Source organism: Musca vetustissima, unplaced genomic scaffold (genome assembly GCF_032173495.1).
Source record: "Musca vetustissima isolate MV318-11 ecotype Yass unplaced genomic scaffold, APGP_CSIRO_Mvet_v1 utg10506, whole genome shotgun sequence".
In the NCBI taxonomy this organism is placed as follows: Eukaryota; Metazoa; Arthropoda; class Insecta; order Diptera; family Muscidae; genus Musca; species Musca vetustissima.
The window spans coordinates 46,055-71,465 of NW_026877233.1; the positions used below are offsets into that span (position 1 = coordinate 46,055).

General features: G+C 33.0%; 4 protein-coding genes across 4 annotated transcripts; 2 read left to right on the forward strand and 2 right to left on the reverse strand.

The window, feature by feature from the left end:
* Positions 1–6,979: 6,979 nt before the first annotated feature.
* Positions 6,980–9,057, forward strand: LOC133321819 (mitochondrial import receptor subunit TOM22 homolog; the record flags this gene model as incomplete). Its single annotated transcript, XM_061530891.1, has 3 exons — positions 6,980–7,147; positions 7,248–7,286; positions 8,721–9,057. Coding segments are annotated over 3 exons (516 nt in total), but the record flags the coding sequence as incomplete, so codon positions are not given.
* Positions 9,058–12,026: 2,969 nt separating this feature from the next.
* LOC133321820 (probable serine/threonine-protein kinase DDB_G0282963) lies at positions 12,027–17,145 on the reverse strand. Its single transcript, XM_061530892.1, has 9 exons — positions 17,134–17,145; positions 16,945–17,067; positions 16,684–16,884; positions 15,401–16,616; positions 13,962–15,338; positions 13,379–13,641; positions 12,922–13,045; positions 12,528–12,854; positions 12,027–12,278 (listed from the first exon to the last, which is right to left on the reverse strand). The coding sequence occupies exons 1-9, from the start codon at positions 17,143–17,145 to the stop codon at positions 12,061–12,063; spliced, it is 3,861 nt and encodes a 1,286-aa protein (XP_061386876.1). The 3' UTR covers positions 12,027–12,060.
* A 1,214-nt stretch (positions 17,146–18,359) lies between these two features.
* Positions 18,360–19,494, forward strand: LOC133321821 (THO complex subunit 6). The gene is made up of 2 exons (XM_061530893.1): positions 18,360–18,502; positions 18,567–19,494. Exons 1-2 carry the CDS (start codon positions 18,360–18,362, stop codon positions 19,492–19,494), a joined length of 1,071 nt encoding a protein of 356 aa, XP_061386877.1.
* A 2,612-nt stretch (positions 19,495–22,106) lies between these two features.
* LOC133321822 (esterase-5A) lies at positions 22,107–24,305 on the reverse strand. The gene is made up of 3 exons (XM_061530894.1): positions 22,922–24,305; positions 22,288–22,411; positions 22,107–22,212 (listed from the first exon to the last, which is right to left on the reverse strand). The coding sequence occupies exons 1-3, from the start codon at positions 24,303–24,305 to the stop codon at positions 22,107–22,109; spliced, it is 1,614 nt and encodes a 537-aa protein (XP_061386878.1).
* Between the last annotated feature and the right edge of the window lie 1,106 nt (positions 24,306–25,411).

Below are 25,411 nucleotides of genomic sequence, written 5' to 3' on the forward strand. Positions count from 1 at the left end.
AAAATATGTCTGCTTCCGCAACAAAAACCGGTACAATTTTAATAAATTTATAAAGGAAACATCGAAAAAAATTATGAGCGTATAATTAACGACACCACTCATACGCCTACTTGAATTCGTAGTGCCATACTTTTGTAAACACGTTTTTTTACATTTTCAGGACAGTTTTCGAAAGTCGAACCCAAATTTATAAACAAAAAAAATCGCAAAAATATATGGGCGTATAATTAACTCATACGGCTATTTAAATTCGTAGTGTCATAATTTTGTAAAGACCTTTTTTCTGAACATTTTGAGAACAGTTTTCGAAAGTCAAAACTTTTTGATTGTTATTGCCCAGTCGAACACATTTCCCCCAAAAAATATACAGTTTAAAAATTATTTAATTATTTTTTTTCCTCTGACGAACAAGTTGTAAGAAATTCATCTTCAAATTCATAAAGGAAAAAAACAATGAGCGTGTAATTTACGACATCACTCATGCGCTTACTTGAATTCGTAGTGTCATCATTTTGTAAAGACGTTTTGAGGATAGTTTTCGAAAGTCGAACCCAAATGTATAAACAAAAAAAATTTAAAAAATATGAGCGTATAATTAACAACATTACTCATACGTCTACTTGAATTCGTGGTGCCATATAAGCGTATAAATAATGAAATCACTTATACGCCTTCTTGAATTCGTAGTACCTTCATTTTCTGAACATTTTGAGGACAGTTTTCGAAAGTCGAAGCCAAATTTATAAAGGAAAAATCGAAAAAATATGAACGTATAATTAATTAAAGCCATAATTATGGAAAATAATTTTCCTGGACATTTTGAGGATAGTTTTCGAAGGTCGAACCATTTTGATTGTTATTTCCCATTCTGCACATTTCCCAAAAAAATTGAAAACGTTTCTTTCATTCAATATTCTTTTTTTAAGTAATCATTTTTATTGTAATTAAAAATGGTGAAATCATAAAAAAATAATAATGAGCGTATTTGTAACGTCGTCGCTCATACGCCCACTGGGACACATGCTTTAATATTGCATTACTTTTCCTTAAATACGTTTTTTTCTGAACATTTTGGCAACCGTTTTCAAAAGCCCAGCCAGTTCAATCATATAATTTATTCCAATATCAACGGCTGTCCTTTTTCAGAAATTTTAATTAAACGCATCAAATAAAAAACATTTTTATATTAAATCTCCTAAAATAATTCCCTATTAATTCATTATTACTACTACCAACAAAAAATCTGTACTTCTTTCATGAGAGCAATATAAAATAAAGAAATATTAATGAGCGTATAATTGACGACACCACTCATACGCCTACTGGGCCACATGTTAATATTGCTTTATTTATTTTTTAACAATTAAATTAATATTGTCAAACATGCAAGGTAATCATTCCTCATTCTTTTAAGTGTTGCCTTCAATGTTTCTCTTGTATACAACAAATATTTTGTCAAACTAAAGAAATAAAAACCAAAAAAAAAACATTATTTTTCGGATAAGTCTGAACGTGAGAGTGATATTTGTGTTAAGAGTGCAGCAATAATACTAGAGAACAAAAACAAAACAAACAAGAAAAATTAAAAAAAATAAACCACACACAACAACTTAAAAAGAGAAAACAACCATAAGAAATAAAAAAAAATCGAGCAGTGGAAAAATCAAAGAAAAAACGCAACACAAAATGTTTGAAAATCAAAAAAATCAATATGGAGGACAGCAAGGCAAATAACTCAAGTCTAACCAATACAATTTAAAAACACTCACACACGCATATATACACATTTTGCAAAAAAAAAAGTAAACATCAAGCATAAGAATGTCACTTACAATAAACCACATACAAATACACACATAATTATATATACATATATAAAACACACACACACACTACAAAATCATACATAAACACAGACACACAAATTGATCGCAAAACAAAAAAAAATCAATAAAATATCTACAGTATTTGTGTTATCTACCAACCAACAAAAAAAAACATAAATAATTTTATTTGCTTTGGTGTTACATTTACAATTAAACAACAACAACAAATAGAAAAGAAAAATTATACAACAACATAATCAGAAAAATAGACATGCAACCAACCACGACAGCAAAAAAAAAAAAACATCCAGAACAACTACTAAAAAAATCTACTTATTGAAACAACAATAGAAATATATAACGAATAACAGCAACAACAAAAACCTATTTTAGTAACCAAAAAAAATATTTTGAGAACAACAACAACAAAATGCAACCACAAATTATGTTTATAATAAAAATAAACAAAAACTATCGTGCGTTTTATTTGCATTTATTTCTTTGTAACGAATTGAAAAAAAAACAAAAATTATAAAAAGGTAAGTTGGAGACCTTACCCTACACAACTACCACGGAACTCAAAAATATTCAAGCCTGGGCCACACGTGATATGGCATCCTCTTGCCCGATTAGAGGTAAACAGCACCTCTTCCTCACACTGACATATTTTCCGAATATTACGAGTATTCAGTACAGCTATTGTCCAGATTCCCTTGTGGTCTATAGATCGACTCGAAAATAACACAAAAAAATAAGTTTTTCCAAAATTATTTCTGATCATCACAGAAAATTATAGGTGTTGTCCTTGACCATAACTGGAACCTCATGGAACATTTTATATACCGTATAATGATAATGGGTTACATAATATACGAATACGGAGATACCTGTAAATATTTAGGTGTAACTCCCACATCCGAGCACATACAACAATATAATTGGTGTTAATTTAAAGGTCAACCACTCCTCTTGGATATAATATAAACTTCTCGGGTCTATGTCCTTCAGGGGTAACTATATACGCTATAGAATACAAATTTTGTCATTTTTCACACAAAAGTCAGGGTCCATTTGACCCGCTAAATATTGACCAATCTTTATCAAAACAGGCATGCTTATTCTTTGGCCATAATTTTGCAAAATTTAGGTTTTACGGGCCAACATTGCGACCTCTGGAGACCAGAAAAAGACAAAAATTTAGAAAGTCGAAATTTCATACTAAATATTAACCGATCTTTCCCAAAAACAATAGGGGTTTTCATTGGCCAGAACCCACCCTACATGCAAAATTTCGTGAAGATTAGTACAGTTATGGATATGCCTGTATCGTGTTTACAAATTATAATGGACAGACGGACGGACACACAGTTTTTTTTGTATGACGATAAGTTAAAGGTTCTAGGATATATTTCGCGGCGTTGCAAACTTTTGGGGCTGCACAAAGCTATAATACCCTGACAACAAAGTTGTGTAGGGTATAAAAACTTAACTTAATGAAAACTTTTAAAATAGGGTGAGCGTATAATTAACGACACCACTCATGCGTCTACTTTAAATCGAATTGTCATATTTAGACCCTTCCCAACTGTGTTATAAAGGTATTATAGCTTTGTGTGGCCTTCAAGAGTTTGTAATGCCACGAAATTTTGGTCCAAGACCCCACCAATAACATTGTCATATCTGACAATGAGACGATCTAGACATGTGTGTCCGTCCGTCTGTATATTATAATTTATAAACACAATAAAGGTCACCGTTATGGACCATTCATCTCGATAATTTTTAGGTAATGAAATGGATCAAAAACTTCATTTTTGTCTGTTTTTCAAATTTAAATACCGACAACAAAATCTCGTAGGATATTGATGGATGTTCCAAAAAGTATATCTCAATATACAAAGGCTCATTGAGAACCCAATGAAATTTTCCAATTAATCATGAATTAAACCGACCGACCATGTAAACTTCTTAATTTGTCTTCGACGGAAATCGGACAACCTTAAATATAATGTTTAGTTATTTTCATCCTGCGTTGGCCGCCACTATTGAAAATGCAGCAATTTCTAACTGATTTGCTTATCCGATATGCTCTGAAATTTGTCATTATTTAAAATGATTGTTTTCCAACAAAATAACCTAAATCAAAAAGGTAGTGCCCCAAGTTAGGCGCTATTCTAATGTAGCAAATTAACTAGAAGTGTTCCAAGTTGCACGTCATTATACGACTATTCAGATCTACATAAATGGAATTTTTCCAACAATTAGGTAATTTCTTTAAAAATGAACCCCGCACTAAAGGCTAAAGATAGACAGTGCCCTACGTTGGGCGCCATTATTGCTTATAGCGTATGAATTGAATTATGGCCAACATTTGGGAACTACGATCAAATAATACACGAAATCGCGAAAATGCCCCAAAAATGGAACACTCTTCTAGCGCAACCCCGTTCTGGTTTTAAATTGTACACGGAGAAAGGGATCTGTCCATGGAATAAGCATGGTCCTTTGCATGATAATCGGTCAATATTTATCGGGCATTCATTTCGAGGTGGTAGCTATGAAATTTTACATGAATATTCCGATTATGGTCAAAGACGACACCGATAGTTCTCAATGGAATTCAGAGGATATTTAGGAAAGGGGGAGGACCAAAACTTTATATTTGTCTAGTTTTATAATCGCCACTTTTACTCTGAAAAAAAAATAATTTAAAATGTATACCAATGCAATAAAATGGTTTTTGTGTGAAAAATTGCATTACCACACTAAATGACATACATTTCGCGGTGATCGCTATGACATTTTTTATATATTTTTCATGGCATGGTATCATCATATTTTTTTTCAATAATCTATTCTTTTCCTTCAATATTAGACATTCTTTTATAATCTGATTTCAAATACCGGACTGTTAATGTATATGTCAGTATGTACTATTTTTATAAATTGTTTGTAACCATATAAACCCAAAATATATATTTTTATATGCCCGTTGAAATTTTTTCATAAATCACATGCGATATAATTTTTTTTCTCCTGACTATTTTTAGCCAAAATTTGAAAAATAATTATCTAAACTTTTAGCAGCAACTACATCCCTCCCAGACGAATTGAAATAATGTATTTTATTAAAATTACTTTTTCTACCAGGTACAAAAATCTGTATGGTCATGGAACAAATTTAATTTTTCAACCTGAGTGTTTGTTTTCTTCGAACAGCCTTGGCATAGCCTCCATATAACATTTTTGGTACTTTGAATGTCCAATTTATTAAAACATTGTTTGTTTAGTAATTTAAGCCACCCTAATGTACATTTTCATAATGTCAAAAGAAATTACATTTATTAATAAATAATAGAAAAATAAATACCTACATAATTTTTCCAAATTTCATTTTTCAAAAATTGAATCCATAAATACCAATAGCCAAGGAAAATAAATACATAGTTGTGCAGAAAAGCGGGATTATGTACCGCCCAGAAAGTGAAGTGGAATTGTTACAAAAAGTCCACAATTTCCAAGAAATGCCAAGAAAACTTGCTGGTGATGAGGTTCGTATCAACTGTTTTAATTAATTAAATACATTTTTTTATTTGAATGAGCATATTTGTTATTGGAATTATAAGACAAAAATTCAAAACCTTCCAAATATTATTAAATCTACTTAGACTACTAAATCCGCTCTATTTCAAATGTAAATTCCATAAAAAGCTATATCTAAAAAGGTCTTTACTTCTCCTCCAACTAGTCAACTTCCTATTTAGTATAGGAGGTATAGGACCATATATCATTCGTAGACAATGCCTAAAAATCTTTAAAAAACGAGTTCAGCTTCAATTAGTTGATGTTTTGTGACTTGATAGGTTATCCGTATGCGAAGAATTTCGTCTAATTTTATAAACACGTGTTAGTTAAGCGAAGGCTTAATGAATAGCCATTTTGTAAAATGTTATTTTTTAACTTTTTAGTTGCGTCCTTCCTGTGAGCCGTCCGTAGACGAACTGCTAAATGACCTTAAAGTTTTTTTATAATCCGCGTAACAAAATGCAGCTCTGTATATTTATCTAAAATTTCACAGTATTTATCTTTTGTATATATCTCAAACATAAAACACAGGGCAATAGACACAGGGATGGAAAATTTAAAATGTGAAAAGGTACCAAAAGAGTACTTTTTTAAGAAAAGAGTACTTTTTTCAAGAAAATAAAAAAACAAACATTTTATTCAGTTTCATAAAGATCGATTTTCAGGATATCATCACTTAATCTATCTTTCTGATGGTAATAATATGAGAATTCTGATTTTAATTTCACTACCTCTTTCTCGAAAGCCAATATACCCCAAAATAACATGAATTTCAGTTCCAAAGTGAATGTAATCAATTTACCTACCTCAGGAGATAGCACAGAGTATGCCAAATTGAATATATGACAAACTTATCCGGTTAAAAAAGATTGGAACTGATAAATTAATTAAATGTTTGTAATTTCAATCATAACTGAACAGTTATCTGTCGTAAACCTATTCATTTTTCAAGAGAAATATTGCAAACACATCAATATCTTTATCTGCAATACCTTTGCCGGTCAAATTAATAAAAAAATTCTAGTCCAAAAAAATATATATATCACAATAATGTCCACTGAAAAAAGCACACGCTTGTTTACCTCAACGCCACCTCTCACAGAAAAACGTCAGAGACACATTACAACCATGATGACAACGACAACAAATTCCAATATTAACGACAATAATGTCCAATTCACCCATTACGCCATACGCGTCCACGCGCCCATGTTTAGTTACGCTCTCATAATTTAGCATCTGTCATTTGCAATCGCATGTGATTGTTTTTCCACTCTCGAGTGTTTCACAGCTGTCAGCTTCTTTTTGTAGGAATACTATAGAGAAAAAGTTGTAGTGTGCGTGTTGCGCAAAAAATAAAATATTCCGTAGAAAAAAGAAAAAAAGGAATATTTTTTAATTGGACTTATTGAAAGAACAAAGAATAATAAAAGAAAAACATATCCAATTGGACATAGTTGTGTGTGTGCGTGCGTGTTTGTGTCATTCGAAACGAATTTGTGCTCACCAAAGCTGACACTTTGTGAGCTCTTCGAAGGCGACGAAAAGAAAAGTGTTTTTTTTATTGATTTTCCGGGTGTCTTTGTGACACAATACAAACAGCCAAAGTGGATAACGTAAAGATTGAAGATTTAGTGGACTCCGATCCCGATATCGAGTTTATTGAAAAGGACAGCGGCATGTCGTCGTTAGGCGGTAGCAAAGATGAAACTCCCGAAAGAAAAACAGTGGCCACTGTAAGAATAATTTCGAATGTCGACCTTAATCACTCACCCCACACTTTTCTGTGTTTTTCTTTCGATAATTTACAATATTTATTTCTTTTGCCTATTCCAGACTAATGATCCAGCTGTAACAGAGGAAAATTATGATGATGTAAGTTAATGACAATCAATAATTTTGTTATATTTTAAGAAGTTTCATAAATTATTTTAAATATTTTTTTTTATTTGTATTTTTTTTTTGTTTTAATATATTGCTTGTACATAACCTCATTTTGCGTAATAGCCAGCTGCAGCATTCTCTGTGTCGCGGCGCTATGTTAGTATTTTTTGTCCCAACAACATTGTTTATATCTGTGTAATGTTAGAGATAGTGAGGGAACTTATAATTTATTTATTTTTTTGAACATTTTGTTTTTAATTGGTAACATTGGGTTTGATTTCTACCGAGATTGCTTTTAAAATGAATTATTAGAATTATTAATGTAAAATCTATACAAAATTCAGGAGTTCAGGACTGAAAAACCAATAACGCTTTGTTGGATAAAACGCTCAAAATTTTCTTTAGGTGTACCAGAGCGTTAGAAGAGGTATTCAATTTTTAATCCTAATATTTCTTCCAAACTTAAATCATGTTCGAAGATGGGGAATATCGGTCCCCACCTTCCGGTACCTCCCTTACAAAGTGTCTAAAATTTAATGTCAAACAATGGGAATGCCCGATTTATCCCACACTTTACACATCGTAAGATGAGATCCAATCGGTCCACTTCTTCTGGTACCTCCCTTACAAATGTCAGCATTTTGATAATTAGTTAAACCATCAATCGAATGGAATGTCTGATTACACATCGCAATTTTTTCACAATATCTAGATCATGCCCGAAGATGGCATCCGTCAGTCCACTCCTTCCTCCACAAATCAAAATCTTAATAATTTGTTTATCAAATATCTATCCTATTTGACCCAATTTTTTTACCTTGGCTAGATCAAGTCCGAAGGTGGGATCCATCGGTCTACTCCTTCCAGTGCCTCTCCCACAAAATGTCAATGTTTTGAAAATTTTTTATTCAATGCGAAGCGTATGGAAAATCTGTTTTATACAATTTTTACAAATTATTACACTATTACCAATCATATTTTTTTAAAAGATGAGACACATTGATCCAATCCTGTTGCCTCCTCCACAAAGATTCAAACATATATTTGTGTAGAGCAACCTCTTCTCATACCTCTCCACAGCAGATGATCAGCTATTTGATAAAATCATATACCTTATAAAAACCAGTGTTAAGTAATTCCATAGACCACAAATCATAGGCTGGGGTATATATCTGTCGGCAACACTAACCCTTTTTTATTTGTTCATTTCGAAGTTTAGGAGTATAAAATACCAATTGGCAGAACATGTTCAATTCTTGCAGTACGGGAACAGATCAAATTATTTTGCTGTTGAACAATTTCATACCCTTTACCATTACACTCTTATTGTTTATTAATTACACTCTTATTGTTTATTAAATAAGAAAAACAAAACATTTTCAATTTTCCATTAACAACTGTATCTATACCTTTTTTAACACACAGGAACCTGATGAGACATTGGGCGAACGCATCATGGGTCTTGCCGAAATGTTCCCACAACCTCTGAGGGATTTCACTGGTGGCCTTGTCAATTTCACAACCAGCAGCATTAAGGGCCTGTACAAGTTCTCGTGTAATGCCTCATGGATATTCTTTACCAGTTCGGTAATACTCTTTGCTCCAGTCATATTCGAGACAGAACGTGCCCAAATGGAAGAAATGCAAAAGACACAACAGAAACAGGTGCTGCTGGGACCTGGATCTGCGATGTCAGCCGTTGGAGAAGCGCCAGCATTGCCATTAATACGATAAATTTATACAGAATAAAAAAATACTTAAAGAAATTAAATTAAGACAAGTTTTCAATAGCAATGAATAATAAATACTTCACAACAACAACTAAACAAAGCAAACAACCAAAACCAAAAAAAAAAAAAAATTAAAATATTAAATGCATAAAAACAAGTGTGCTATATTTTTGAAGAATGGACCATCACAACAACATGTCCCTCTCTTTCCTTACCCTCTAGGGATGTTGCTGATGTCTTTCTTTCCTTTTAGAGGATTGTACCTTTTTTTTAAACATTGTTTAAAACTTTGCATTAATTTTTTTTATTTGTCATTTCTGTTAAAATTTAACAACCAAAAATGGCAGCATTTGTTTTTTTCTTTTCTATTTTAATAAATACATATTATTAATGTTTATAGTAGTACACCTATAAACTTAGTTTGTTAAATTTAAATAACATACAAATAAATAATAGAACAAAAAAATCCAAATTGCGTAGTCAAGTCAATAAAGGAAATAAATAAATTATTACACTGAAGGTGTAAAAGAAAATAAAAATTATTTTAACGAAACGAAATTAAGGCGAGTCCAGACGAAATGAAGTAAATATACGATACATAGAGTATTATTATTTGTAGACCTCTGATTTGGCATAGTTTTGTAAAATCAAAATACAAATATTTTGAGCAACTGAAGTTTCTCATATTTTTTCAAATTTCTTATATTACAATAATAAAAATGTATTTAAAAACTTCATACATTCAATTGACAGAATAATGAAAAATATGCACAAATCTATGGGTCTATTTATTTGGAATTACACACATTGGCAAATCACCAAATATCATGTTATTGTAATAAACATTTCGGATACCATAATTTACGAGAAAAATTCTAATTCCAAGTTTTACTTGAGCCATGGTTCATTGGAAATGTGATTTAGCGTATTACAACAACCTATGTCTTCAATAACAAAAATAAATCTTTAATAAAGTTTTGAACATCATAAACATTTTTGTTGCAAATTTTAATTACTTTTTGTCAAAGTTGCCATTGAGAAGTATTTAACCGCAGACAATTGGCGTATTTGCACTAAAAGTTATTCGACACATATTATTGTGTACTAAGCAAAAGAGACATGGATTTCAATAGTATCAGCGTTATGGTAATGAGGATATATATACTATGATAGGGCACACCGACGTAGCCAAAATGTTTTTTTTACAGAAAATTTATTTTTGCAACAGCGATTTTTTCCATCTATTTGATAAAAAAAATCTTTTGAATAGTCCCATATAACGTTTTTTAGCCGAATGGCCTCTTATTTGGTACTCATGGGGTGTTAAATCTTAGAAAAATGTATCATGAAATAGCCCGCAATAGATCTTTAAACGCATCGGTCTTGTGCGCATCTCCTCCAATTTGAAAGACCACCTTTCAAGATGTTTTCCATTTGGACTTTCCATCTTATTCGTGGCCTTCCCCTTCTGCGGGAACCATCAGTAGGCTCGCTTTTATATGCCTTTTGAGTTGGGGCATTCTCATTCATTCGCACAATCCTTCTCCGAATTTAAAAACTGATGCCATTCGTTTTATTTATGGCGGTACCAAGGAATATAAAATCTTTATCTACATCGAAGCTGTTCCACAGTTGGTCCGAGCCAACTGGGCGTCTTGCGCGTTGATACCATCAGCTTGGTCTTCTCGCCGTTTACTGCCAGACCCACTTTGGCAGACAACTTCTCAATTTGTTGGCTGTTACCCCTCCAAATGTTCGACCCATTATATCGATGTCATCGGCGTAGGCAAGTAACATGCGTGGTTTGGTGTACAGAGTGCCATTTCTGTTCACCTTTGCGTCTCGTATGAACTTTTCCAGCAGGATGTTAAAACAGATCACACGACAAACTGTCACCTTGTCTGAATCCTGGTTCGGTATTGAAGGGCTCCGATAGGTCCTTTCCGACTTTAACTGCTGACCTTGTGCCATTTAAAGTTATCCTGCATAGCCGTATTAATTTTGCAGGAATGCCGAAAGTATATGGCTGTCGAATGCGGCTTTATAGTCGACGAATAGGTTTGTATGTGTCGATGTGTTTTTCGTGGGTCTCTTTCAGGATTTGGCGCAGAGTGAAAATCTGGTCAATGGTGGATTTGCTAGATCTGAAACCGCATTGGTGTGGTCCAATAATGTCATTGACCATTGGCTTCAATCGTTTACACGCTGGATAGCACTTTATATGCGATGGGGAGAACACTTATTCCTCTATAGTTGTACTAATCAGCTGATGCATGCACCTGACTAATTCCTCTATAGTTGGCACATATCGTTTTGTTTCCTTTTTTGTGCACGGGACACAGTAAACTTTTCTAGAAAACCATGATTTGTATCAGAACCTAAAATGGACTTAAAACACTTTAACTTTTTATGTTTTTTATATTTTCAGAAAAGTTTTTTTTTTTTAATTATACCAACATGCCTATAGCAACAAAAAAAACACGAAATATAAATCATTTATTTGTTTTTATTAATCAATTGTATATTTTACAGATATACGAAATGTTTGATATTTCGAATATAATTACAAAAATTAATAGAGATACATAGACAAAAAACGTACAAAAACAAAAAAGAAAACGTAGACCGGAACTCCTGGTTCAATAACAATATTCGATTGCAACAAAAATAAAGAAAAAAAATATATCAAAGAGTATTATTTATATATGCGTATACAGTCGAAATCGGATAATTAGGATAGAATATTATTATTATAGCTCATCAAGTAAGCATTTATAATAGTATTTATTTCATTACATTTCCCATATTTAATTTTCGAATGGAAATATAAAACAAAAATAATTATTTACACCAGCGAGCGTTCACAGAACACAACACTTTATAGAAATTTTAGTGATGGAAACGTGAGCAGATATTTTAGCAGTAATTAAATATGAATTATAAAACAATTTATAAAATGCCGTTAATGACAAATCGATTACATTTGACTTCCATGTCTGAAATCGACTGTATATCGAAAAAATACATTAGAATTTTTAAACCAATACATGATTTGACAATGGTGTACAATTTTGACGCATTATAGACGACATTATAGCCTCTGTGGTAATTATAGTAATATTCTTATTTATCCGTCTAAATTTATGCCAATCCTTGCGATCATCATTACAAGAAATTAAATAAATTTTTTGATTTTCTTTAGCAGGTGGTGGACTCTTGGTGTGGACAATACCACCGGAAATTTCAATAATGGCTAAAAGTAGATGAAAATAATTATTTTAATATGTTTACATCTGTATGTCTTGAGAAGTAAATGGCAATATCTCAAATATAAAGACAATGAATTATATGATCTAGCAACTCTTACAAGAAAGACCTTTCAAGATGAGAAGTTAATAGTATGTACATATTTTTACTTACACAATTTTTAAAATATTCATTCTTGAGTTGTCTTTAAAACATATTCTAAAATATTCTAAATTCAATAAAATAATGTACTCACCTTTCAATTCAGCTGGTGTTGGTTTAATATTTGTAGTCATTACAAATTCATAACCATGAAATAGGCCCTGTTTATTTTCTCTGGCCAATTGAAGTGACGTTTCCAGTGTGAATTTGTGTTTTTTCTCAAAGCCAGGATCATTTAGTAAATATTTATTCAAGGGAGGAACTTTTTTAATTGATTTGGCTGTATTTATGTCGTTGAGCCATTGTGATGTTACAATGGGTATTCCGCGCGCCATAGCCAATAGGAATTTAAAGGTACGGAATGTTTTGTCCATTACTAAAATTTGACTTTCTTTGGGATCTTTGGCCACAGCCCATAAACCTGCAAAGGAAAACACGAAAATTTTTAAAGGTTTTTTTTTTCAAATTGTTTATCTCCTTTTACAAACCATTTGATTTAGATTGTAATTTCTCGAAACGCTCAGGATCAACCATTGTTATGGAAATTAACGGTCTTGGGGAAACACTTAACGACGTAGAGGTAGCTGAGGATGTTGTGGAATCTTGAGAGTTCTATAAAAGGCCAAAATCGTAATTATTAATATTTGCAAATAATAATAATAATTCATCCCATGCTTTGGTTTAACATATAAAATACATGTTTATACAGTATGTCTCTAATTTATTGCGAAAAAAAACAAAAATAAAACAAAAAATATTTCAACAAAAAAATAAAATAACCAAAACAAAAAATAATTCATTATAATGATAACGGTTATTTTGAAAACACCAACACCAATTGTATTCAATCGTAATTCTAAACGAAATAAACCAAAATAAAAGAGAGAAAGAAAAACAAAACTTCTTAAATCTATCTTAATTTTATTGATTTCGTTCAATACTTACGACTCGTTTCAATCGTTTCTTTTCGTCAATTTGTTGCGGTGCCGTTAATTCGGATTTACGCTTACGACCAGCTGAAATGTTATTTTCAATATTATTTAAAGAGGATGTATTCATTCTGCTATTGCTATGATTTAGCGTTCTGCTCGAATTTAGATTTACGCGAGGCACTGTAGAAGTTGATGAATTTGAAGATTTTTCCATAGCTTCATTTGAATCTTTCTGCTGAGAACGTGAACGTGTTCGGGCACGCGTGTGGCGTATGACTAAAAGAATGAAAACAAAAACATAAAATTTGATGAGTTTGAAAAACAAATGTAAAATCAAAATATTCACGATTCACTTTTTAAATCGCCATATATTTATGTCAACGTTACGAAAATATATTTTTATAAAACCATCACTGAGTATTTCTTCGAAAAAATATTAAAAATTAAAAAAAAAAACATATTTTGAACAAATATTTTTAGATTTTTTTTAATATGAAATGTGTAAAGTTTCGTTTTCAAATATCAACACCTGTTCTAGTCATTTTTTTTTTAAATGATTAAATTTTATCTTGATGTGTAGAAATGTAATTACTTACATGGCTGGGTAGATACCGAATCCAAATCGTCTGTTGTCATAACGCTATCTTTACTTGACTGTGTTTCTTTCGACTTAAGTCTAGTATTGCGTCTAGCTGGCACTTTTGTTTCCTTTTCGACTAGCATTTCTGACGACTGGAGTCTTGTATTGCGTCGTGATGGCCGGGAGTTGGCCTGATTGACAACAGTAATTTCTTCATCTTTCGACGATGCTGTATCCTGCTGTGCTGATCGTGTTTGTCTCTTCGCTATGGGTTTATTTTCTTCTTTTTCATCCTTGGTTTTACGACTACTGCGTTTCGTTTCCGTTTTCTTTGAAGTCGATGGCAATTCTTCCGCTGAAGTTTTTTCATCTTTTTCATTTGTGGTTTTCTTATTGTCAATGGCATTTTCTCTCTCCTTTTTGGAAATGCCAGAAGAAGCTTCATCTTTTTTCTTGTGGCGAGTAGATCCTTTAGCCTTTTCCCCATTATGGGATTTTCGCTTATCCTCTTTTTCACGATCTCTGGCCGCATGTCTTTCATCACGGCTCAGAGTAGACGAACTTGTTTTCCCATCTTTTTTGGAATTTTGTTCCTCACCAAAGGATGCATTAAATTTGTACTCTTTTCGGGCTTCCAAGGCCGCCTTTTGTTCCTTTGTCAGCTGAGATTTCTTTTCATTGTCAGTCCCTTGTTTCAAATGTGGCAATAGTTTATCAAAATCATTGGTATTTTTAGGCACATTTATTAATTGTACTAAACATACATCCTTATCAGAATCTTCCTTATCGTCATCTTCATCATCATCACCAAATAGATTTTTGTTTTTAACAGCCAAAATACTTTTCCTTAAATCATCGGATTTAGAAAATGGTATGTGTTCTTTAATGAATTGTGGTGTACACATTAATAAATCCATATCCGATTCTGTGGATGCGGTACTGACAGCCGAAGATGTTTTCTTAACCGTGGACACATTTCGCTCGGGCATTTTGAAGGCTTTTGTATTGCTAATGGATTTTTCTAATCCCTTTGGACTTGTTTCAACTTCGGCGAAGAAAGCAGCCGGATTTCTATCCAAGTTTTTATCTTCCAATAAGGTGGAATTGAAACAATTATTTGTGGCTTTTATGCTTGATCCAATTGAAGTTGTTGTACATTTTGTTATTCTGGGTGGTGGTACAAACGCTTGGGTTAGTATATCATCTTCATCATCACCCATAACATTGTCTGCTGGTGGTTCTGCTAATACATCCTCATCTATTTGTTTTTGACTAACATTTGATGAGGGTTTAACAACTCCAATTGGGACTTGTTTTGTTTGTTTATCCTCTATTTTATGTGTATTACTTTTACGTGACGATGACGTAGAAGTTGAGGAATGTTCCGAAGAAGCTGCAAAAACATGAACATTTAATTTTTATTTGAAAATAATTATATTTCACATATTTCCTTACCACCATTACTGGCAAATAGCTGAGTGGGTGGTAAATCAGATATGGGATCTAATTTGTCCGGTTGCATGTTCTCCTTGTCACTAAGTGTTAACGCTTCATCATCGTTACCATCAAAAATATTCTTTTCCTTTGACTTTTTATCGGTTTTATCTACCATGGCATTGTTGCTAGACTTGTTCGAGGAATTGCTTGAAGCTGGAAACATTTGAGTCGCCAAATAGTCTTCTTCATCCTCCATACCACCACCAGCAGCCGATGTGGTTGGAGGATCGTTTTCAAAAATATTTACCCCATCATTCATTAAAGCAGTAACAGCTTGATTATTCTCATTGACAATGGCTTCTAAAGCTTGACAATCAAAGAGATCAGGTGTTGAACAATTTAAATCATCGTTGATTTGGGGATTGACTTCATTTTCAACCACATCCGAATTAATATTGGCCACCTCATTATCTTCCTCTGTAGTGTGCTCTTTGTCAGGACTTAATTCCTGTCTAGGCGGATTGGCTGCAGTTGTATTCAATAATACTGTATTGTGTTTAATAAGGGGTATAACTTGTGACTGCATCAGTGAATTGTCTTCTTCGCCAAAACCATCATTGTAATCTTGGGTGCAAATTCGTATTTGACTGTCACTGCCATTTATGCCATTTATACCCTCATCATCGGAATCATTCAAGTCCACTGATTTCTCTTCAAGGGTGGTCATTTTTTCCTTAAATGGACGTGGCCTTTGTGAACATACAAATTCCTGGGTTTCTGGTATACAAAAATCATCATCACCCGTGGAATTATTAAAGTTTCCTTCCATACGGGTTTTATCACCTTCCGAGGTTGTACTCTCAGCAATGGAAAGATTTGAAGCCAATGATGCCCGTCCACCACCACTGCAATATTGTGTTTCGGGTATAATGAAACTATCACTGTTTCGACTTTTATTATTTGATGTATTGAATCCCAGTGAACTACGACGACTATTTGAGAGAACTGCTTCTGTTTCTGGTACAACAAAACTATTACTTAATCTGGAAGATTGTGACTTTGTTACTGCAGAGACTGATGATTTTGTAGTGTTGGATGGTATTGCTGGCACCAGGAAATTATCAGAATTATTATTGTTTACTCGTTTTAATCTATGCGCTGATGTCTCAGGACTTGAGGCAATTATGTCGGACGTGTTTTTATTATTGTCACCAAAACCACTGCTGTCATGGGACTGTAAATCAAAAAGAAAACCATTACATATATACTTTACATTAATAAGTGAAATTTATAAAGCTCACAACTTCCAGCTGTTCATCGTTATAAAATCGTAGACATTGATATTGGCCCAATTTTATGACATCACCCGATTTTACAGCCAACTTTGTAAGGGGCATTAAGCGTTTACCATTTAGGTAAGTTCCCTTAGAGCTAAATAGATCATAAAGTTTAACATCTTCTGGCGAAGAGACTTCGACACAACAGTGTTTCTCGTCCACATCCTGTTTACAAACGAAAACAAATTAATAACTTTACCAAAAATTATTTATTTAAGATCTTACTTCATGCTCAATATGGAAGACATTATTGTGGCTGTCATTGGGTGGCAAAAGCTTACCAAACAAATACAACTGGCCCACTTCAAGAAAATGACGCTGTCCATTTATATCCATAAACATTGTTATCTGGTGGAGACAGGAAACAGCATGATTATATCTTCTCTCGTACAAATTTAAATAAAAGCAACTTACATTTTCATCCATTGTTGAAACTTTTGATTTTGATAACTTATTTATTATATTTTATTTGATTTAAATTTTATAATTTGTTGTAAAAGTCCTTTCAATTCATCTATTTCCCGCTTTTTGCGCGTCTTCTGTATGAATTAAAAATGTCAATAAATGAAGCACTCGGCTCAAAGACGTAGACTTTTCTGTCTTTGCCAGGCTTGATATTAGGGATTTATAGATCGATTCTTGACATATCAAGTTGATGTCGCAAATTAAAGCAGTGTTGCTACTATATCGATTCTTCTTGCCAAAACAGCGAATTTTTATATTCCAATTTTTGACATACATACAAAACAATTTTGACATACATACAGAATGTCGTATATACAGAAAAACTAACAGCAAATATGACATTGATGGCTCGTCTGACAAAGCCTTAAGCAGATTGCATCCGTTGAGCGTTGGTTCAAGTCGTGCGTTTACGCTTCAAAAGTTAAAAAATGTGAAACTGCAACGCGTAGAATAACACAACGCAGCCATTCTATTTAGCCCTTTAAGGGGGAAACATATACAAGGATTTTAGTCAAGCATCATAGGGCTACCGATGGAGTAACTTTACCATATATTATTTGATCAGTATCAGAACCTGCAAAAATGTAATTCTAATCGATTTATTTAAATTTGACATGTGTACAGAAACAAACAAATTACAGCAAATTTGACCCCGAAATTGTATAAAAAATTTTTATTTATTATTCTACTTTTTAAAGGGTATATTAGAAACGTATAATCGGATTACAATTTTTTCATATTATGGCTTGTTATATCAATGGTCTGTTCCCGTACTGTAAGAATCTACTACTTTTTACTCCGATAACACTTTTTTCCTTTATGATATCGAAGAAAATAGTAAAATCGAGTAGATTCTTGCAGTACGGGAACAGACCAAATGTGTGACTATGTGTGTAATGTTTTGAAAAATATTTGTTGACAAGAGATACCCTACCTTGTATAATTGTATCATGGGTATGAAATAATTAAAATTTTGTTCGAAATTGATGTATTGCCTTGTTACCTTGATTAAGAATGTTAATCTCATAACAGCTGTGTTATCAATTCACAGTGAGTGGCAGCGTAAACAACAGCAGCGGCATTTACTTTGTGAACTCCTTGATCGTTTGGTGTATATTTAGAAGAAACAAGTTGGGCTTTTACGGAAGAACCAAGAATTTAATAATACACAAAAGATGTCCCCATTGCTGCCCCTGAGAGATCCCTTCGAGGATTACAATATAAAACGTTTTTATAATTGTGTTTGTGCCCAGACCATATCAACATCGGGCAGGTTTCTGTTTGCCGGTAATCGGGCAGGAGATATTTTTGTACAAAAGTAAGCATGATTTGTATACAAAACAAAATTAATATTTGTTATTAATTTAAATAATATTTCACAGCATTACCAATTTCCAAAATTCCGAAGAATTGCGACCATCTTTAAAAATATACCCCCAGGGGGAGGAATGTGAAATCAATTGTTTAAGTTTTCATCGAGAGTTCCTGATTGTGGGTTCGATTGGTGTGGTGTATGGTTTGAAATGGGTTGAAGATAAGGCTGAATTGGCCACTGGTCGGGCATGGGAAATTAAGATTCCCATTGATGTGGAGGCCATTGAGGTTCCAGATGTCAATTTTATGTGGTTGCGTCCCGAAACAGATTTCCTTTATGTTGGTTGCGGTGATAATATCATTTATGAACTAAACTTAGAAGATGGCCGTATATCGCGCAGTTTTAAGGGCCACGAAGATTACATACATGGTGTATGCGGTTCGGGTGCTGATCGATTATATTCTGCCTCTGAAGATGGCACGATTCGTATGTGGGTGACAAATCAAAAAGATTCCACCGGCCTCATTGAACCATACAAAAAGGATACATTGGCCCGGCCTGAAATGGGAAAATGGCAAGGTGCATTGGCGACCAACGATGATTGGCTACTGTGTGGTGGTGGACCCAAATTATCTCTCTGGCATTTACGTTCCATGGAGTGTACAAGTGATTTTCCATTTCCCGGCAAGGTTCACGTTTGTGATTTTGTCGAAGATATGGTATTTGTTGGTGGGGAACACACCAATGCCCAATTCTACGCCATGAATGGTAAATTACGGGCTGACATAAAAACAGAAAACACGGCAGTATATTCGGCTGTATGGAAAACGGAGCCGGAACGTTTTATGTCCATAGCTGGCTATAGTAATTGGCTGTCGATATTAAATGATTTTCGGTTTTTGGACAGCAAAATTGAATTGTATGAAAGTAAAAATAACAACAATGACAATACAACAACCAGTACAATTAAGTGTGAAAATATGATGGGAGAGTAAGAAGAATAAAGAAGGTTATTTTAATGAAGAACGGAATTTACAAATTAGAATTGGTAATTCATTTATTTAGTTTTGTAATGAAAATATTTTGTAATTTAATTATTTTCTATTGAATTTACAGAACGAAGCACTGATAACTAAATTAAAAAAAAAAACAATCAATTTTTCTCTCAATAAAAACACTGTTATATAAACTAAGCAAAACTTAACGAAGGTAAGTTCAATGACAACAAAAATCACTTTAAATAAATCTCGAAAATTTATATTCAAAAATTTAACGCTTAAAAAATTAAAAGAAATCTATGCATCAGGTAAAACATAAGTTAAAATTAAATTCCTACTCAGGTCAGAAACCTTTTTAGAGGATTATGCCAAAACAGGGACACAATACTGATATTAGAAATTATAAGTGGGGAAATGTGACTAGAATTTTAACGTATTAAAATAATACGTAACCTTATGTGGATGTTATGTCAAAAAAATAAAATTATTTAAAATTTTCTGTAAAGAAGTTGTTTACTCAATAAGAACCTGGAAAGGCACCTAGAAAGTTTATCAAACAAAAAATCTGAAATACTGAATAACATTCATTTCTGCTGGAAAATGCGGACCAAGTCTAGCTTAGTACCCGGTAACGGATCCGTTTTTACCATAGGTTATTCTTTTAGCCCTGATGACAATCATATAAATTTGTTCGTACAGAAACCGTTTTTCCGCAGATATGGGAATCTAAAAGTCTGTTTGGAAACTTATATTTTCCCTGATTTTTAAAATTCATTAAGCGAATATTGGTGTCATCTTAATGTGTTTCAAGTTCTGATTACAAAAATTTAATTACTTATCGAAGAAGTCCATATGGTCCTCAAAAATTTCGCAGGAACACTTTTAAAATTCTTAATAACAATATGGGTATTAGTTAAAAGCAGTAGAAATGCAAGTTGCTAAAATGTAATTATCGTATCCAAAAAGTCAATACAGTATTTTTCGGTTAATTGACCCCACGGTTAATTGGTTTCCACGCTTAATTGAACCACATGATAGGGCAAAAAATATTTCATAGGAAAACACATGTAAATTTTCTCGGATAATTAAACCCTGTTAATTGATTTTCCCGCTTAATTGGTTCAAAATTCATGTCATCAAAAATAAATTTCCTTTTACTTTTCACCGGTTAATTGCACAATAATAATTGAAAAATAATCTGCCATTTTTTTACATACATATTTGACATAATTTGTGAAAAAGACTAGGTGGCATCTCTACTAATTCAAAACATATGTTTATTGCTAAGGAAAAACTTCGAGAAAGCGTAATTTGTATTTGACATTGGATTTTTTTTTTAAATCAGTAGTTCCAATTATACTTGATTACTGTAATTGAACAAACTATTCAATTAAGCGGGTTCGGATAATTGGTTAATTGAACGAAAATTTGTGCAAATTTTGATGTGCAATTAACCGAAAAATACTGTATTTTCTGAGACTTTATCATTTTAATTAGAAATAGTTCTGAGACAGGTGGCAACTGCGGCTATGCAACGGAATCTCATTTTAATTAGAATAGTATTTAAATTTGGCCGGACTTCGGCAGACAATTTAAAGCTTTATGCTATGGAATGATTGTAACTCCGGCCTCCGGACAGGATCTCCTTTTAATTCGTATAGTATTTCAGTAATTAGGTAATTAGCGACATTCTCCTATGGGAAAGATTGCCACTCCGGCTACGCAAACGGATCTCCTCTGTATAAACATTGTGTCCCAGTACATTTAGTTTCTGTCCTTATCCTTTAATATGACAATGGTGACCCATATCTCAGGAAGTATGGATTTCGATAATGAAACAAAATTTTTGTAATAAGGACTTCAAACTATTTCAATTAATACCCATACTGCCTTAGTGAATTTTAAAAATAATAAGAAAGTACAAGTACAGAATTGGCTGTAGTACGGCATTTTGAATTTTCATTATTATATCACATATTCCTGGCAAGTATTATCGAAATTGTAACATATTTTATTTTGTTTATTAATCGAAATGGCTCTCATTAGATGTCCAATATTTCTATCAAAAATTTACCATGACAGTTAGCCATATATACAAATCCCGAACGATTCCAGTTATTTTAAATGTCTACCTTGGTGGGTGCGGAACATAACGACGATTTTTTAAATATTGCGAACTATAAGCTGACCGCAAGTAATCCCAAAATATTCTCCCTAAGCCGGGTATAGCGCTAAATACTCTACCACAGTTTGACATTTTTAACTTGACTTTGAATTACTATTGTTTTTGAAAGTCATGTTCATTTGTTATCAAACTAAAACTACAAAATAATCAGAAAATATATTATAAATACAAAATGAAAAATATTATGCGATTTTTATTTATTGGGGTCAACATTGGTGAACCCAATTCACATCTTGCAATGACAAACAAATGTTTAATAATACGTCTTTTGATAATAAGTAAGTCAAAATTAAACTAAGAAAAAAATAGAACACAAGATCTTGGTTTTCAATTTTTAATTTTATAAAAAAAAAATGTACAAAAAATGCATTTCTCTATAATTTAGACTATAAAATCAATGAGATCTGCTGTCTCTTCTCCACTTCTAGGGAACAATAGGCTTACAATCATCCTTGGTTATGGACATCAGTTTCAGTTGTTTGCTCTCCTTGGTGTTTTTCACAAATTCACAATCACCAAATGTAAGTTGTCTAATAAAAATGAGAAAGAGAAGGGGGTGGGTTATTATTTTGATCTTATGAAAATACTGTATATTATATACTCACTCTGTTTCCACAAAATTCACCAACATTTTGATGAATTTTTGAGAGATGATTACTTCATCGGGACGTGGTGGGCTGCGTATGGGATAGTTGAGGATTAAGGATATATCATCTAAATGATTTGTACCTAAAAGAAAAAGAGGGCATATAATCAATAAACTTATCGTATTATAGATACATCCAAACAAAGCGTAATCCCCAAGTAATGTTGATCTTTTATACTCTCCGCTAAGAGATGGATTTAAAAAATATATATATTTTTCCAAGAACCAGCCTACCAATAAGCGTGGATTCTTAAATAATATTTTTTAAGGACCAGCCGACCAATAAGCTGAATTTTTGAGGAATGTTTTGTTTAGTGACCAGCCGACCAATAAGCGTGGATTTTTAAAGAAAACTTTTTAAGGACCTTTATATTAATAAAGTGGATTTTTAAGGTAAGCGTGGATTTCTAAAGAAAACTTTTTAAGCACCTTTATATCACAATGGTGGATTTTTAATACCATTTTTTACGATCCTTTATACCAATAAGCGTGGATTCTTAAAGAATATTTTATATATTTGCTTCATTTTGAAAAATGGGGACCTCAGTGGATATTTTCTTTTGAAACATTTTAAATCAAATTTTCCAACTTACCAAATTTAACATCATTCCTTTCCGCTAGAGCAGCACCGGCACAATAATCAGCCGGATTATCGTAGACATAACCATAAATTGGAATATCCGATTTGGCACTATGCAATTTCATTGTTTCCAACAAGCCAAGTCTAAACAGAACATCCGTATATAATTTTTGTACCTGCCAATAATTTTCGACGGAAAATTCTAAATCTCCTAGATATTTTTGGCGCAATTCTCTTGCATATTCCTCTGGCCGATCGGACATACTACTCAAAAATAGATTTTGTGGAGCCAATTCCTGCCAATGTTCATTAAGATCGTAAATAAATTCTTTGCCAGTTTTCGGATTCACTTGCAACAGCTCGGCGGCATTGTAGCCACCATCCTCTGAGGTATAGGTGACCAAATAGGGTACCTTTGTATATTCACCAGATTTAATAATATCTCGGGGTTGTTTTGTGAGGAAAGGTTGGGCGACTTTGGGATGTTCTACTACGGGACCGAAGGTGGTAAATGGATTATAACCAAAATTGAGGAATTCTTTAACGGTTGAGACAATATCACGGGCAGGTTTCTTTTGTAGACATTTCTTAATTTCTTGGGTATTTTCCAGATTGGGGCATTTCAATAGCTTGGCAACTTTCAGGGCATTTTTGCGGGCAGTTTTGCTAATGGCCCAGGGATTCAAGGCCACTCCGCTGAAGGAGACGGCGGTTTTGATTAAATCCTTACTCTCTGAATTGAGAATGTGGTAGTGGGTTGAGGCACCACCAGCTGAGAAGCCTGTTAGCAGGACCTTACTGGGATCACCACCAAAACTGGCAATATTTTTCTGTATCCATTTGAGGGCCAATTGTTGATCTTTCAAACCAAAGTTCCCAGCTATGGCCTCATCTTCGGTACTCAAGAAACCCAAGGGGCCCAGGCGGTAGACAACCTTTACCAAAATCATATTACCATCACGCATAATGTTGTCTTGTTCGTAGAAATTGACATCCCCAAACATGAAGCAGCCACCATGAATATAAACCATTACCGGATATTGTTTCTTGCCCGTCTTGGGTTTGTAAACATTTACCGTCAGGCAGTCTTCGACGCCATCCAACTTGGATTCACCCTCTTCAAATTGATTCCATTGTAAACAGGGTTTGGGTGGTACCGTAGCATCAAACTCTTCTTGCCACTTCTGTCCATATGGTTGTGGTGCCTCAAATCTCAAAGCCCCTGTAGGTGCCTCAGCATATGGTATGGATTCATAGCTGTAGTAGAAGCCCTTGTCTTTACCTCTCAAACGGCCATTTTCAATTTCAACGACCAGCGAATCGTCTTCATTTTTTCCACACCAAGTACTCAGCAGTACAAATAAAATTGAACCCAAAATAAAAAGTTTGTATTTCATCTTGCGATTCGGTCGGCTATTCACTAACGACTGAATTGAATGACTGGCTTCTCGTTCAATTCAAGTACAATATTGAATTGAACGAATTACAAAAATTGCGATAATAAGATTGCCGGCAAATGTTTATGGGTCACTCACCACACTTCGAGAAGAGAGCTCTAGAAACGGATCTTATCAAACAAGATTTTATTATCCGATTGTATGGATGGACGGACGGACTATCGCTTTGTTTAGAAAGTCTGAGATGTACATACCGATTTTTTGTTGAATTAAAAAAAATCGATAAAAATTAACTGTTAGCTTATCATTTGTTTACTCAAGTAGTAAAAAATAATTAATAACAATCATAATTTGTTGTGTTTTCCACGACTTACAACCTCTACCTTCCGATTCTTTCGGTAATAGTTTTTGTGATTTTTTTGTTTTCTATATCCGTACGGGTCTAATCTGAATGAAATCCCAGGAGAAATAACCCAAAGTGTGGATTTTTTAAAGAATATTTTCACAAGACCTTTACAAGGAGTGGATTTTTAACTAATATTTTTTCAAGACCTATACAATGCGTGGATTTTTTTAAAGAATATTTTTTCAAAGCTTATACAAGGCGTGGATTTTTTAAAGAATATTTTTTTAAGGCTTATACAAGGCGTGGATTTCTTAAAGAATATTTTTTCAAGGCTTATACAAGGCGTGGATTTTTTAAAGAATATTTTTTTAAGGCTTATACAAGGCGTGGTTTTCTTAAAGAATATTTTTTCAAGGCTTATACAAGGCGTGGATTTTTTAAAGAATATTTTTTCAAGGCTTATACAAGGCGTGGATTTTTTAAAGAATATTTTTTCAAGGCTTATACAAGGCGTGGATTTTTTAAAGAATATTTTTTCAAGGCTTATACAAGGCGTGGATTTTTTAAAGAATATTTTTTCAAGGCTTATACAAGGCGTGGATTTTTTAAAGAATATTTTTTCAAGGCTTATACAAGGCGTGGATTTTTTAAAGAATATTTTTTCAAGGCTTATACAAGGCGTGGATTTTTTAAAGAATATTTTTTCAAGGCTTATACAAGGCGTGGATTTTTTAAAGAATATTTTTTCAAGGCTTATACA